Source organism: Rhinatrema bivittatum, chromosome 2 (genome assembly GCF_901001135.1).
Source record: "Rhinatrema bivittatum chromosome 2, aRhiBiv1.1, whole genome shotgun sequence".
Taxonomy (NCBI): Eukaryota; Metazoa; Chordata; class Amphibia; order Gymnophiona; family Rhinatrematidae; genus Rhinatrema; species Rhinatrema bivittatum.
In genome coordinates this window covers 60,983,324-61,000,840 of record NC_042616.1, presented here as the reverse complement: position 1 = coordinate 61,000,840, position 17,517 = coordinate 60,983,324, and the positions used below count along the sequence as shown (strand labels likewise).

Genomic DNA, 17,517 nt, shown 5'->3' with positions numbered 1-17,517 from the left:
AGGTAGGGCTGGGGGGGGGGGGCGGGTTAGACAGGGGAAGGTGTGGGGGGGGGGAGGGAAAGGAAAAAGTTCCCTCAGAGGCCGCTCCGATTTCGGAGAGGCCTCGGAGGGAATGGGGAAAGCCATCAGGGCTCCCCTAGGGCTCGGCGCGCGCAAGGTACACAAGTGTGCACCCCCTTGCGTGCACCGACCCTGGATTTTATAACATGCGCGCGGCTGCGTGCGCATGTTATAAAATTGGGCGTAGATTTGTGCGCGTTGGGTTGCGCGCACAAATCTATGCCCGCGCGTAGGTTAGAAAATCTGGCCCATAATTCTCATTATTCTTGTGGTTGGCAAACTTTTTTGCAGAACTGTACCACACCTTTCCAAACTTATGGTCCAAGCAAAGTACAATCAAAATAATAACAATAAAGACACGTAGAAGTACATATAAAAATATAGTAAATGATTTGAAAATTGTAGTCCGTCCCCTCTCAATACTGGAAAAGAATACTCCATGGAGAATGTAAGATTTCCAAAGGCGTTCTTTACATTGTGTGTATCTGCTTAGCCCCCAGTCCTCTTCCTCCATTCTCTCCCTTTTCCTGCTCAATCTCAGTCCTCCCTCTCAATCCTAACCCCAATTCCCAGTCCCTTCTTTCCCCCTGTCCTGCTCAATCTTCCCTTTCCTCAGTACCCTCCATCAAGCCCTCAAGCAACCTCTCCTTGGCCTCAATTTTGCCCTCCACAGTTTCAATCTCCCCCCTCAGCAGATCTTCCCTTTATCTCAGCAGAAGAGTTTTGACAGCCCACCCATTCAGCCTCAATTTCGCTTCCTCACGCTCAGTAGTTGCACACTCCCCTCCCAACCCAGCCTTAATCTCTTCCTCAATAGCATCCCAGCCTCAAAACACCCTGTGCGCGCGCGCATTTGGGAAACTCTTTGCAGCAACTCAGAGACTTAACCGAGGCTCTGAGCTACAACCAGTTCCAAAGCTGATTGGTCGGCAGAAGACTTTATGACATCAGACTCTTTTTAAAGAAGGGTGACGGACACTCAGCTTGTATTGTACAGAATAACTTTTCATATAGAAAATAACTTTTCAGTAAGCAGTCAGTCCTTTTAGGGGGGTATAGTGTTGTATTCTCATTGGGGTTGAGAGCAGCATTTTAGCTTGGGTAGTGTTCAAGTCATTCAGGTTAGAATAAGTAGCCAAAGTTAAAAAAAAAAAAAAGCCTCCTGCAACAATTAACTGCTTTAACCATGTCAGGGAGAACAACAATTGCATGGTCGATATCCCTCAAGTCAAACATTTCCTCAGCCTCCAAAGTATCCCTCTGTACAGTCTGCATTTCAAGGATTCGTAAAGGTTACCTGGGGTCCATGCCCTGCATGACAATCTCGTCCTGTTTGCATTCCATCATGTCATTAGTAAACATAGCATGAAAGTAGGGGATAGAAGCCGCCAGCACAATCCGATGGGCACTGAACTTATGATCACCAACCTATGAAACAGAGAGAAAGAAGGATTAGAGCTTGGATTTTTAGAATTTTTTCCTTTTTTGGTTGAAATACTGCATACAATGCCATGTGCAGATCCTGCACAATATGTCCAACTTAATGTAAATAAAGCCAGAAAAAAAATATGGAAGCTGGGCAGGGAAGTAGGAATTAAATGTTTCTCTATTTTATATGCTTTCCAACACAGGAAATATTGTAAAGAATTATATAAAAAGGATCAGTCTCTATCCATACATCTGAAGGCACAATAACTCTCAAAATTAAGGGAGAAAATTTCACTAAATTAGGCATGCAGGAAGAGCATGTGAATATCTCTGATAAGTTCCAAAATTGGAAGCATCGGGTCAGAATCTTCAGAAAACTAAGACAAAAAAAAAAAACCAAACCCATTGCTACAGAATATCGACCAGTGCTCCATTCCAAACGTTCTCCCTCAACTTTCCATTACTTTGGCCCAGATCTGCACTGGCAGGCAGACAGGGAAGAATAATTGAAGCAACGGGCAAGTGATAGCACCAAAAGTCACCTTCAAAGCCATTTCCCCACATTTCCAAAGTCACACCCTACTACACATGCCTGCCCTCAAATACACCCACATGAACACCTCCCTTCCCCCCAAAAGACGAGGAAAACAACATATGCAGCTGGTGAAGAATGGTGCCAAAAGACACCTTCCAAGCTATCCCCACACATCCTCATCTCCTCACAGCCACACTACCAAAAAAATACACCTTGCAACCCTCCGCAAAAAGGTACTTCTCAAAAACTCCTTACACACATAATCCCTTACCCACCAAACACACACTTCTCCAATCACGTACACACACGTACACCCTCCCCCCACAGCTACACAGAGCCCACAATTCACCACATACTCCCCTCCTGCAAAACATACCCATACAACCCCAAACACATGCACCCTTCATATCCCACCTACCCACCTACACTGTCCTTTACCTCTGACTAGCCTAGCCCCAAGTTCTCTACCCCTGTTATATGTAACTTCCGCTTCTAGTGAATTGTTCTTATTTTATTTTATTTATTTAACACTTTTCTATACTGACCTTCATGGTGGTGACCATGGTGGTGACCATATCAGATCAGTAACCAAACAATAGGTTGAACATGAAAAACAAAGTTACATTAAACATTCTTGTTTAAGTTATACCCTTTGTTACATGTAAACCTATCTGATATGAAATTTTTCATGAAGGTCGGTATAGAAAAATGTTAAATAAATAAATAAAATACCCAGTTTCCCTCCCAAACACACCCTACCGCAAAACTCTAAGAACATAAGATATGCCAAACTGGGTCAGACCAAGGGTCCATCAAACCAAATATCCTGTTTCCAACAGTGGCCAGTCCAAGTCACAAGAACCTGGCAAGTACCCAAACATTAGATAAATCACAAACTACTACTGCTTATTAATTACCGTAATAGCAATTTATGAATTTTTCCTCTAGGAACTTATCCAAACCTTTTTTAAACCCAGTAACCACATCCTCTGGCAATGAATTCCAGAGCTTAACTATGCGCTGAGTGAAATAATTGTTTTAAATGAGCTACTTGCTAACTTCATGGTGTGCTCCCTGGTCCTATTATCTGAGAGAGTAAATAATCGATTTACATTAAATTGTTCAAGTCCTTTCATGATTTTGTAGACTTCTATGATATCCCCCCTCAGTCGCCTCTTCTCCAAACTGAATAGCCCTAAATTCTTTAGCCTTTCCTCACTGGACAGCCATTCCGTGTCCCTTATCATTTTGGTTGCCCTTCGCTGCACTTTCTCCAGTGCAGCTATATCCTTTTTGAGATACAGTGACTAGAACTGCAAACAGTATTCAAGGTGTGGTCTCACCATGGAGCGATACAGAGGCATTATGACATCCTCAGTTTTATTTGCCATTCCCTTCCTAATAGTTCCCAACATTGTTTGCTTTTTTGATTGCCACAACACACTGGACCAACAATTTCAATGTAGCTCTCTGCTTCAACGGCAGGGGAGAAAATCCGATACTTCACTTTCAATGCATATTCAGCAAAGCTCTCTGCTTCAACGGCAGGGGGAATGAAGAAAAGTGGATCTATATACAGACAACAACCAACAAGGACTGAATTACATAGTTTGGGTAAACAAATAAGCATGGGTGTAGCTTGCTTATTGCGGCGGTTACTACCCCTAACTAATTAAGCTAGATATTTCACTTAGATGCAGTTCCAACACTGCTCTCTACATTAATGGTGGGGGTGGAAGGGAAATAGAACCAAAGGTTACTAAGAGCCAAGAGTAACAGATAAGTATGAGAAAAAAAAAAGGGGGAAACTTGCTGGGCAGACTGGATGGGCCATTTGGTCTTCTTCTGCCGTCATTTCTATGTTTCTATATTATTCACTATGATGCCTAGATCTCTTTCCTGGGAGGTAACTCCTAAAATAGAACCTAACACTGTGTAACTACAACAAGGATTATTTTTCCCTATATGCATCACTTTGTACTTGTCCACATTAAATTTCATCTGCCATTTGGAAGCCCAATCTTCCAGTCTCTCAAGGTCCTCCTGCAATTCATCACAGTACACTTGAGATTTAATTACTCTGCATAATTTTGTGTCATCTGCAAATCTAATCACCTCACTTGTTGTACCCCTTTCCAGATCATTTATAAATATATTAAAAAGCACCGGTCCAAGTACAGATCCCTGAGGCACCCCACTGTTTACCTTTTTCTACTATGAAAACTGACCATTTAATCCTACTCTCTGTTTCCTGTCTTTTAACCAACTTGCAGTCCACAAAAGGACAGTGCCTCCTATCCCATGACTTTTTAGTTTTCATAGAAGCCTCTTATGCGGGACTTTGTCGAACACCTTCTGAAAATCCAAATACACCACATCTACCAGTTCACCTTTATCTACATGTTTATTCACCCCTTCAAAAAAATATAGGAGATTTGTTAGAGACTTCCCTTGGGTAACCACATGTTGTCTGTGTCCCATCAAACTATGTCTATCTAAATGTTTGTGATTTTATTCATTATAAAGGTTTCCACGATTTTTCCCGGCACTGAAGTCAGACTCACTGGTCTGTAGTACCCCAGATCACTTTTTAAATATAGGGGTTTCATTGGCCATCTTCCAATCTTCAGGTACATTGGATGATTTTAATGATGGGTTACAAATTAATTGAAATAGGGCTGAAATTTCATTTTTTTGTTCTTTCAGAACTCGGGGGCGTATTCAATCCAGTCCAGGTGATTTACTACTCTTCAGTTTGTCAATCAGACCTATCATATCGTCCAGGTTCACTGTGATTTGGTTCAGTTGATCTGAATCATCACACATGAAATCCTTCTCTGGAATGGGTATATCTCCAACATCCTCTTCAATAATCACCAAAGCAAAGAAATAGTTTAATCTTTCCGCGATCGCCTTATCTTCTCTAAGAGCCCCTTTAACCCCTTGATCATCCAACAGTCCAACCACGCAGGCTTTCTGCTTCAGATATATTTTTTAAAGTTTTTATTGTGAGTTTTTGCCTCTAAGGCCAACTTCTTTTCAAATTTTCTGTTATCCTGTTTTATCAACGCCTTACCCTATTTTCTTCTGATGGATCCTTCTTCCAATTTTTGAATTAAGATCTTTTGGCTAAAATAGCCTCTTTTACCTCACCTTTTAACCATGCCGGTAATAGTTTTGCCTTCCTTTCTTAATGCACAGAATATATCTGGTCTGTGCTTCTAGGATTTATTTATTTATTTTGTGCTTTTCTATACCGGCATTCAAGATAAGGATCACATCATGCTGGTTTACATTTAACAGGGGGTAAGAATGCAAATAAACTCAAACAGTAACAAGTGAAAGGAAACTCTGAAGTTACAATAAAACAGGGATGTTCAAAACTGGGAGGAGAAGGAAAGGCAATAGGAATTTAACGGAACGAGCAATTGTTTGCAATGTTCAGAGAGTGTCTGACTGTAGTTGTTGGCAAATTAATGGTCAGGTGGGGTCTGAATGTTTTTGGGGTTGTTTTTTTTGTTTTTTAACAATGTCCATGCCTATTGCATACTTTTTACCTTTCTAGCTGCACCTTTCAGGTTTTTTTTTTCTATTTTTCTCATCTTATCAAAGTTTCCCTTTTGAAAGTTTAGTGCTACAGCCATGGATTTACTTACTGTCCCCCCTTCCAGTCATTAATTCAAATTTGATCATATTATGATCACTATTGCCAAGCGGCCCCACCACTGTTACCTCTCTCACCAAATTCTGTGCTCCACTGAGAATTAGGTCTAAAATTGCTCCCTCTTTTGTCAGTACCTGAACCAATTGCTCAATAAAACTGTCTTTTATTCCATCCAGTAACTTTATCTCTCTAGCATGCCCTGATGTTTCACTTACCCAGTCAGAATTGGGGTAACTGAAATCTCCCATTATTACTGCACTACCAGTTTGGTTAGCTTCCCTAATTTCTCTTAGCATTTCACTATCTGTCTCACCATTTTGGCCAGGTGGACGGTAGTATACTCCTATCACTATTCTCTTCCCCAACACACAAGGGATTTCTACCCCTAAAGATTCAATTTTGTATTTAGTCTCATGCAGGATGCTTATCCTGTGGGACTCTATGCCATCCCAGACATGAAGCACCACACCTCCTCCCGGATGCTCCTCTCTGTCATTGTGATATAATTTGTACCCCAGTATAGCACTGTCCCATTGGTTATCCTCTTTCCACCATGTCTCTGAGATGCCAATTAAGTCTATGTCACCATTCACTGCTATGCACTCTAATTTTCCCATCTTACTTCTTAGACTTCTGGCATTAGCATACAAACATTTCAAAGTGTGTTTTTTGTTTGTATTTACGTTCTGCTTTTCAGTTAACAGGGATAAATTGGAATCTTTTAGCTCAGGTGAGTTCCCAAAGCCATGCCCTCTGCATGCTTTCCCTACTTGTCTTATTCGTATTTTTGTGTTCCAATTTTATGGCTCTTTTGCTAACATTACAAGGTGTGCCAATAGTAACATTTCCAGCTTGGTTCATTCTCTCTTGCTCTTAACTTGTCCTATTTTTTCACTTTCCATTTATATTCTCTGCATGTTCACTTGCTGCCTTATAATAAGTTGTCCTACTTTTGTCCTCTGCAGATGCACTGTGTTCCCTCCCATCTTACAGCACACCTGGCATCCCTTTACGTTTGTCTTTTCTGCTCAGCATCCAGGATTGTCTGTATCTCGATACCATCCTATACATTTCATTTCCTTGTTGGTGCAAACCTCTGATTGCTGAGGGCCACAGACAGGTCTCATTTTCATATACAAATAAATAAAATGATTCATTATAGCTTTGCATACTTTGGGGCCAAATTAATTTGCTGTTAAGAGCTGTTTGTAGCCCTCTCCCTCTGGACTGGAGTTGAGCACCCTGGTCTGTGCCCATTAAACTATTGCATGTGTGTGTGTACTGCAAGAAAGATTTACATAAACTCCTGGGTGTTGCTGTTGCCCTTAGCCAGGGCTTCCCAATCCTGTCCGAGTAACCCCACAACCAGTCAGGTTTTCAAGATATCCACAACGAATATGCATGAAATAAATTTGCATACACTGGAGCCCTGGTATTTACAAATTTCTCTCATACACATTCAATGTGGATATCTTGAAAACCCGACGGCCTGGGATCAACAGGACATGTTCCGGACGCATTGTCCCAAGTTTCCTGTTCCATGGTCCTCCCATATCCATGGAGCATACTGAGGAATGCTGGTTGTGGGAAAGATCAATACACTGCTTCTTTAGCATGAATTGTTACAGAGTGCCCACAGATTCTTGGGAATATGTAGCTGCTTTAAATACTGACTGGTAACTTAGTATCGGATCATGCTTACACATGGATTTGTTTTTCTTAAAACTTCCACGGGTGAATGTCTTATCCCAGAATGCTACCTGTGAGGTGTCCAAGCTTTGGAACATAAATGTTCCAAACCTCCATGAAAGCTAGGGGAGAAAACTGCCTTGTAATGTTTAACTGGACAAATAGATATAATAAGAAGAGCCACTGTAAGGTAAAGTACTATAGGAATTTGAAGATCCCTAGAAACAAATATTATTTTCATATTATCTGCTGCAGCCTCTTTAATATTGCTTTGCATGTTTCTTTTAGCCTTTTGGCTAATTTCTATTTCTATTTTTTTTTTTTTTTTTTTAATAGGAATAGAAATGTGAAAGATGACCCCCTGAAACAGCTGACATCAGCTCTTGAGAATTATTCATAAAGCTACTGACTAAAGATAAAATTGATTTACACTCCCCTTAACTGTCCAGCATGGCTACTCCCTCCCCGCTCCCAAATTTGCTTCACAGAACCTTAGCACACATGTACAGGACGCTGTTCTTCCGTGACAGTGCTGGCTGCAATGTTTCGCTGAATGCAGAAACTGAGCGCCAATGCATGTGCCTAGTCCCCGCAGCAGCCCTGCTCCCCCCCCCACCCCCCCAAACACATCAGGAGTGGAAAAATATTTACAAACCTTAGTCACCAGCCAAATATTTTTGGCAGTCAAGGAAATCTGTGTGCTCTTTTTTTAATTTTGCCTATTTTTTTGTTTTGTATTTTTTGATTTGCTTTTCTTTTCTCTCCTTTCCCTGCTTCCAGACAAGCCTCCCTTGCTCTCTTCCATCTACCTCACCTGTCCTGTGCCTTCCAATTTTTAATTATGGGCACAACAATAAGGAACTGCCACCGAGAGAAGCCATGACCCAGACCCCATCCTTATCTCTTCCATCAGAGACACCAGGCACTGAATTTTAGACACTTTGGTGACCTGGTGCATGGTTCTCTTCTAGGCCTGCGACATATGCTCTCTTTTCAAACAGGAAACTCGTGGGAGCAGGGGCCAAGCCCGTGAGCCACTGCCTTCTTATAGCCACATATTCAGTGAAATATTGCAGTCAGTTCTACTCCGGGAAGAGCCACTGGAGGAAGGGGAGGCAATGGAGCAAGCATGGCCACACACATAGAATACAAACTGTGTTCTTGAAGGTTGGCTGATATTTACATTACAACTGTAATGCGACAACTAAGACAGAGAAACTAAAACAGCAGCACATCAGCTCTAACTGGTTCAACAGTATGGGCCACCCTTGTTGCCTCAACTGGCAACCATCTGCTGTCATGCCTCAGCTGTAAACAGCGAGTGAAGGAGTGGTTAAAACAGCAGGCTGGGAGCCAGGGAAGCCAAGGTTCAAAGCTCATTGCTGCGCCTTGTGATCTTGGGCAAGTCCATTTACCCCTCTCCACTGCTTCAGGGAGAAATATAATGTGCTTGACTGTATCATGCCTTGAGTTCAGGTTTCAAAAGGCAAGTAAATACATCTAAAAGTCTAAATTTTAGCCATTTTCAAATTGCTATTTTACCAGCTTTGAGATGTGTCATCCTTATGTGGTAGGCCAGCCAGATCAGCCATGAGCACAAGGTGTAAGTTAAACCCTACCAAGCATCACCACTGTCTCCCTCTTCTAACAGGACATTTCAGCACGCAAACATCCAAGACACATTCATCAACCTTGCTGCCATGATTAAAGTCCGGCCAATCCTTCAACATCTATTGTCTTTCCTTTCTGTTTCACAGAGTCTCCGATTTCCACATCACGTATCCTGATCCAACTTTCAAGGACGGCAGAACCACATGAAAACAAAAATCACACCATAGCCTTGCCTAAACCCTGCATTTCAGCCCTCCCTCCTGCTCTGGGTCTGGAGTTGAGCAGTCAAGTTACTCTCTCAGCAGTAATGTCACACTTTCACACATCACTACAATATCACATAATTTTCACACATTAGCAGCTCAGCAGTTTGAGAGGCACATGGAGGCAATGCTGGCCCACAAGGTCAAGAACAAAATTAGCAAACTTAAAAGGCAGCTAAGAAATTGGTATGAAGAAAGGTGAAGATGGGATTAAATCTCCATTTGTTTCACATTCTCAACATGCTTACTCTGCAGTAATTCAGTTGAGGGGGATGCACCTAGTAGAAGCTGAATCACATTGAAGCGGGGATAATATTGCACTTTTACTGCTAAGAAGAGAAAGTGAAATAATTATCTATACTACCTCTGAATTTTGTCTTGGATTTGACATAATAACATGGTAAATGACAGCAGAAGACGACTACTCATCCAATCTGCCCAGTTGTTCCTTTCCATATTGCAAAGATATATCCAAGTTAATAGCTGTACAGCATGACCATTTGTAAGATATCTTCCTCTTATCCAGGACAGTTTGTTTTCCTCATTTGCACTCTACCATCTTAGGCACACAAGATCTCTCACTTAGTTCACACCCACCATCCTCTCTTCCCATGTCTATTTACAAAGCCTTGTAATAATCAAGTAGCTATCGATACCAGCTTGGCTGCTGCCCAAACATTCTTCCTCCTGAGTCCTCTGTGTTTTCTGCCCAATAGACCTGACTTACACTAGTGTCTACATTTCTGCTACGTCTTCTAGTTATTTACTATACCTGCATCTTGTTAGGCAGACCCAGTGGCTGGTTAAGTTCGTCACTGTGCCTGGCAAACAAACCTAGCTACGTGAATGCCGGCGTTTCTGTTAGGACTTGTAATGTTTCATATTACCCAGTTTGCCATTCATTCTGGTAACTCTACAAATACTTGTTGAATCATTCACATGGGGTACTTTAAAAACTTAAACACATGCTGCCAGGTCATGCTTATGCTATCACTTCATTTTTTTTTTACAAATAAGGGTACTCATTCTTATCCCATATCCCTTACATTTCATTACTGTTTAACCTCCATCACCTACTTTGGGAGCATGTTGAACACATGCAGGTGACAAAATATTTCCTTACATTGCTCCTGAATCTGCCCCTTTAGAGCTCCATATCATGACTCTTTTTTTTTTTTTTTAACCTTCCTTCCACTGAAAAGGCTCATCTCTTGTGCATTATGAATATCAAACATACCTTTTTTTAAATCTTTATTTAACAAAATTTTTCAGCGCACATTACATATGTAAACATCCAGTGCACAATCTTTACACAGCATGGTGAACAGGAGAAAAAAAAAACAACTTGTGGCATAGCAGGTATAGGAGACCCATGGCATAAATGGATATAAGCCTCCTGTTTTTTCATATTTGTAAAATCCCCCCTTAAGATCATAGCTCAGCTTTTCTAGATCAGCAATATCGCAAACCTGGGTTCGCCAATAAGCCAAAGTTGGAGTAGATCTCCAAAAGGTTGCAATAGTGAAGCAAGCCACCAATAAACAGCTGCCCTACAAGTTTCCTGCAATTCACCGGCACCAAGGACCCATCCCGTTTCCCCAAGAACAGCTAACAGGGGCCGAACGTCCATAGCAGAATCCGCAATTTCCTGAGCAATTTGGAACCAAAATTTTCAAACCACAGGGCAAAACCACCACATGTGAATTAAAAAGCCTTTTTGGCCACATCCCCTCTAGCAATCCAGACTCCCTTCTATGAAGCAGACGAACCATAAGCTGTGTAGGTCTCATACAAATAGCACTATGATGAGCATTATTCCATATAATCTTCCAAGTTCTAAAATAAAAATGTAGATCCAAATCCACATTCCATGTATCAATCAGCTTCTGGGACGAGACCTTACCAAATTTATCGGCAAAACAATGTGATATATAACTACAATACCCTTCCTGAGAGAGCCCACCTCAGTGATGAAATTTTCCAAAGCATTTCAGGGGATGAACAGGCCGTGCCATATCCAGGTTACCTTCTAAAGCTTGTCGCAATTGAAAATAACTAGCTCAACAACCAGGATCTAATTCAAATTCACTCTGGAGCTCGTTAAACTCTATAAAACCATTCTCATCCCACAATTGCGCTACACAGAGCAGGCCCTTGTCACGCCACTCTTTTACCATGGGCATAAATATACATCCAGAAATATCAGGATTAGCATAAATAGGGGATACAGGAAGTAGATTTCTACTATCCTTACTTAAAAATGTATTAACCTGCCTCCATATCTGCAATGTATGGGCTAGCATTGGACTTACTCTTCATACCTGTCGACCATGAGATGAATCAGAAGACAGAAACAGTAAAGTAGCCAAATTGGCCGGCTCTGCCTGTTCCCACTCTAAGACCATCCATGAATCAGCATGATTGCCAAACCAAGCTCGCAAACGGCGAGATTAGGTAGGGCCACCCTCCTCAACTCCTGGGTAATCACAACTGATCGATCTTAATTCTAGCAGGCCGCCTTTTCCAGAAAACTTAATCATGGTGCTATGCAAATCATTAAGGACTTGAGCTGGGATAAGGCATGGAACATGTTGAAACTTGTACAGTAACTTTGGCAATATACGCATTTTCAGCAAATTAATTTTTCCTGTCCATGAAACGGTTAAGTGCTCCCAGTCTATGTTTTGCTTGATTTTGCCTATCAACCCTGCAAAGTTCACTGCATACAATTCTTTAAACTAATTAGGGATATGAATACCTAAATATTTGAACCCTTCCTGTTGCGGTCTCAGTCGCGAGTCTTGCGGCTGAGCCCTTACCTGCACCATTGAGGCTCAGACTGATGGGTCCGGGGTTCGAGTGTTCTTTCTTTCTTCCGGCACACCAGCAAGCACCGCTGCTGCTTGGGCCTGCTTGGTCTGCCTCGCTAGGAGATGCCGCTAAGCCTCGAAACTTAGCCCCTCCCTTCCTAGACACGTGTAGGAAGGGGTAGTTTAAACGGCTTTTCCCGCCAGACTGTGGGCCACTCCGCCACTCCTGGGAGTGACGTCTGACTGATTCTAGTTGCTTGGCAACAAGGTTCCTGCTTGTGCTCGCTGCAGTGTTTTGACTCTGCTTAGCCAGGATCTTCAGTTAGTATTTTTTCTTGATTTTGTTTCACTTCAGCTTCAGATTTTTAGCTCCAGTTCCAGCTCAGGATCTTCTGCTTGTTTTCTTGGTTTCTGACGCTGGCCTGTTTTTGTTACTTCGCACGTGCCGCTTGTCTCGACAAAGGTTAGTCACATCCATCTTCCTCTCTCTGATCTTTTAAGTCCCAGCGGTCCGGGATCTCAGGGGCTCCTCCCGGAAGGTCCACTGGCTTCCAGGGTGAAGACGTCTCTTCAGTTCTCTTGATCTCCTAAGTCCCAGTGGTCCGGGATCTCACGGACTCCTCCCAGAGGGTCCTCGGGCTTCCAGGGTGAAGACGTCTCTTCAGTTATCTTGATCTCCTAAGTCCCAGCGGTCCGGGATCTCACGGGCTCCTCCCGGGGGGTCCTCGGGCTTCCAGGGTGAAGACGTCTCTTCAGTTATCTTGATCTCCTAAGTCCCAGCGGTCCGGGATCTCACGGGCTCCTCCCGGGGGTCCTCGGACTTTCAGGGCGAAGACTTCAGTTCTACATTCAGCTTGGCACCGCATCACGGCCTACGTCTTTTCAGCGGCGTGTACTTCCTTTCACACCAACTCACTCCGTTAGGCCGGCTCGCAACACTTCCTGTACTTACCAAATAATTGAGAGACTGTCCAGCATGGTCAATCTAGGACCCAGAGAGAACAGTTCAGATTTATCCAGACTGATTTTATAGCTAGAAAGAGAACTGTACAAGGACAAAAACTTAAGAAGTGTTGGACCTGATACACCTGGGTTTGACATATACAACAAGATGCTGTCAGCATATAGTGAGATTTTATGCTTCTGTCCCCCTAATTTCAAACCAGGAATATCTGGATGCTGCTTCACCGGTGTTGCTAAGGGCTCTATGGCTAGATTAAAAAAGCAAAGGGGATAGCAGGCAACCCTGATGTGTTCCCCGTACTATAGGAATGAAAGGAGACAGCAGTCCATTAATTAAAGGTCCTAGGCCTTTCATACATAGCTGAAACCCAAGAAACGAATCTCTTTGGGAGACCAACATGAATCATGACCTCAAATAAAAAGGCCCACGACAACCTGTCAAAGGTCTTTTCTGCATGCCTTTCCTACGGGCCACTGAAATATTAAATAAATACCTAGTGTTTGAAATAGATGTCCTACCCTTCATAAAACCAATTTAGTCCTTATGCACCAGGATAGGGAGAATCTGTTCAAACCTCATCTGTAACACTTTAGCCATGATCTTAATATCAAAATTAAGAAGTGATATAAGTTGGTAGGCTCCACAATCTGCCCCATCCTTACCCTTTTTGTAAATCAAAATAATAGTAGCATCAGCCATATGTCTCAAAGAACCACTCGTTAATCCAGACAAATTAAAGAGAGAGAAAAGAAACAGAACAAGATCCGTGGTGTACTTTTTTAAAATATCAACTGCATAACCATCTGGACCAGGGCATTTGCTCCCAGGGTGGACCTTGATTGCAGATTGAATCTCCATCATAGTAATAGGAGCTGACAAATTTACCTGTACCTCTGTTAATTGGGGCAAGTTTAGGGTCTGAAGAAAATCTTTTATGTCCTTTGACCCAGGCCCTGCAGGAGCCTTATAAAGCTCTGAAAAAAAAAAAAGAAGAAGAAGAAGAAGAAGGATACAAAAGCCTTCTCTCTACTGCCCCTGGGGTCTGATGCGACAACCCCTCCTGACTTTTTAATTGTATGAATATGAGCACAACTAGTTTTATGCCTCACCGCCCTTGCTAAAAGCACCCCAGACTTAGTTCCCAGTTCATAAAATTTGAGCTTGGTATTTCAAAGCTTTCCCCATCTTATCTGTCTCCAAAGATGCAAACTCCCTTCTCAAAGAATCCAGCAACCGCTTTGTGCAGTTTGAACAGTCTCTTTTATGCTGGGCTTCCAGTACTCCAATCCGGGCCATGAGCACCTCAGCTTGTTTTTTCCTTTCCCTATTCAAATAACTGGCATAGCTAATAATCTTGCCCCTTAAGAAAGCTTTCAAAGCCTCCCAATGCAGCACCAAGAGTATAGACTTCCACTGGGTTACAAGTATTAAAGTCCGAAATTGCAGTTTTTAGCAATTCAGAGCGAAGTATTCAGGCGCCAATTAAGCGCTGATCGCCTGGGATCGTCTAACGAGAGACAGAGCCATAGAGGATGATACTCAAAGCATGTTACTCAGAATACCCGAGGACCCCCATTTGAGAGATCAAATTAGGCGTGCAAAGAAAATAATCAATTCTGCTGTATGTGTTGTGCCTAGGGGAGTAATAAGTGTAGTCTCTCTCCGCAGAGTGCTGGGCTCACCAAATATCAATAAGATTCAAAGTATCCACAATATCTTTAATACTGTGAGAGGTCTGCAGCCCAGCCCTAGAAACAGAAGTCCTATCCACCAATGGGTCAGGACACACACTCCAATCCCCACCAAGACAACGTGGCGACCCCAAAAGTAAGCAATTTATCAGTAAGTCTGTGGTAAAACACCACCTGATCTGCCAAAGTAAAACTGACATTCTGTAAAGAACAATCAAGTATGATAAGCCTTCCCTCAGGATCCCTGAGGGACCGGTGTATCACCAGGGGAAGGTTTTTATCTATCAGTATACAGACTCCTCTGCTTTTGGAGTGAAAGGAGGAATAGTAAATTGAATCTACCCAGCCAGCTTTCTGCATTTGTAAGATGCGTTTCATGGAGCATCAAGATCCGAGCCTTGTGCTTTCACGCAAATTGAAGGATACGCTTTCTCTTAATGCGGGATGAGATTCCACGTACATTCAGGGAAAGACAATCATCATCTGTCATGTCACCCAGAAAAAGCTAATAGCAGACATAGGAGTGCTTTGTGTACAATAAGCCCTGAAACATCAAATACCAGGACTAATACCACAACAAGATAAAGCATTTGTACAAATTAAATAAGGGCTACAATCAAAATAGCAAAGTAATGCTGTGCCTATCCTCTTAGTATGCTGTTTAACCCCCTCCCCTACAACCAGTGAAATCTAAAAATCCCCAAGCCAACTAAACCTTACTAGCCCATCCAAAAACCCACTTATCCCAATCCATCCAATCTGACCCACCCATACTTCCCCAAGAAATTATCCATCCATCCAGCTTAAAGGACCCCCAAACCCTCCGGGGGAAATCAAATCGGAACCTGAGGGGAGAGTCCACTCCTGCCAGGCACCCACTCACCAACCTTTGAACCCGCAACCTTAACCTCCCAAACTTCCCCTCCATTAAATTGACCCATCCCAGACCCTAGACATCCAAAAACACCAAACCATTCACCCTTTATATCGCAATGAAACCATAAGGTCTCCCTTACCCCACAGATACATCTGGTTGAAAGGATCATATTTATGCATCAACAATAAAAAATAAAACAAAAAACTGAATCTGAATACAGTATTCCGTGTCAGCATCCAGCAGACATGGATAAAAAAAAAATACTGCAGAAGCTGCATAAGTAGCCCACTCCCACATTAAAGGAAACAAACAAAAGAAAAGGATTACTAAGACCTCCACATTAAGGCTCTTCCGCTAGAAAACGGAGACCTTAGAATCACCAAGATACAAAGGGAAGGCCATATTTAGCAAAAAAAATAAATAAATAAACTGGAGCTACAGTGAAATAAACACGCAAAATCATTCGGTTGTTGCTGTTAACAGGGCAGAAGGAAATGCTTTCCAGCTTCTTTTCAATCAACGGGAATGCCAATAATGTTCAGTTATTCGACAGGTAAGCTAAAATCCAGACTGTAAATTAATCCAATCACAGAGGCATCGCACCCTGGCCGCCATTTTCTTCCACCACGAGGCTTCTAAATATTTACTCAAAATAGACCGCAGCGTCTTACATGAAAAGAACAGCACGATTACATAAAATAACGTGAGTACCAAGCAAGGATTTGCTGGTCGTCCGGAGCAGGGAAGAGCAAAATTTAGTACCGCTGTCCAAAATGCCTCCAGAATGCCCGTGTCGCCGTGTTTCCAGGAAGGCCGTCGCTCCCGCCAAAAGCAGCTCGCATCAGAAGATGGCAGAGAAGAAATAGCAAGGCCAGCCTAGACCTTGGCCACATGGCCACGGGATCTTTCATGCAGCCACTTCTCGGCATCCTTCACTGTGTCAAAGGTAATTGGTTTGCCATCACCAAAAACCCTCAGTCATGCAGGATATAACATTGCATATTTAAGATCAAGCCGTTGCATTTAGGAAGGCCTGCAGCTTGCGCTGTAAAATCAGCAGAGAAATCTTGAAAGAGCATAATTTTATGATCTCGATATGCCAGGTTATTGAAGGCTCTGGTTGCATTTAAAATCCAGGCTTTATCTGTAAAATTATTCAGCCAAATTATTACAGCTCGAGGGCGGTTGCCTTGTGCCGGTACCAGCGCTGGTGCTCTTATGGGCCCGATCAATTTTAATATTCCCCTCTTCGCTACCAAACTTTAGTAGTTCAGCAACCATTTAGCAAAAGTATGTGACCGGATCGCTCCCCCTCCAACTTCTTGGAAACCTCCAAGACATTGATGTTGCAACGACAGGAGCGGTTTTCTGGGTAAATCTATTTTTTTCCCAGAGCTTGGCTCTAATTTTTCTCCAGTCTGTCCACCTTTGAGGTAGTAGCCAGTTCCAGATCATTTATTTTCACATCCTGATCCTCAAGTCGCTCTGAATTCGCCTGCACCAGTTGTGGAACCCTGTCAACAATCACTCCCAATCTCATACCTAATTTTGTTTTTAGAGATTTTTTCAGCAAACCTTTCCATCAAAGTCTAAATATAGGCCATGCGTTCATCTGTTTCTACAGTCTCATCCACAGAATGTTCCGACACCATTTCCTCCATAAACCTTGCAGGTTCACCTCCAGCCTTTTTCTCCGTTTTTTGTTTTTTTTTAGTATCAGCGAGAAATCCAAAAGAGTAAATGAAGTAAGTAAATGTCAGCGGGAGCTCAAGACTGCTACAGCCACTCCCGATCAAAGCATGCTCGGAAGTATACAAGTATTTTAATATATCTCTCTCCGTCCCGCCTCTCCTCTAGGGTATATACAGTGGCTTGCAAAAGTATTTGACCCCTAAAACGTCAGATTTGTGTGGATTACAAATGAC

The 17,517-nt window shown here is 42.5% G+C and overlaps 1 protein-coding gene across 1 annotated transcript in view; it reads right to left on the bottom strand.

Moving 5' to 3' along the window:
* KLHL18 (kelch like family member 18) overlaps nt 1-17,517 on the bottom strand; it is a 130,526-nt gene that overhangs the window by 58,487 nt on the left and 54,522 nt on the right. Inside the window, exon 2 of the mRNA XM_029588257.1 lies at nt 1,358-1,488. Within this exon, the coding sequence (XP_029444117.1) occupies nt 1,358-1,488 (131 nt within the window). The remainder of the gene's footprint in view (nt 1-1,357; nt 1,489-17,517) is intronic.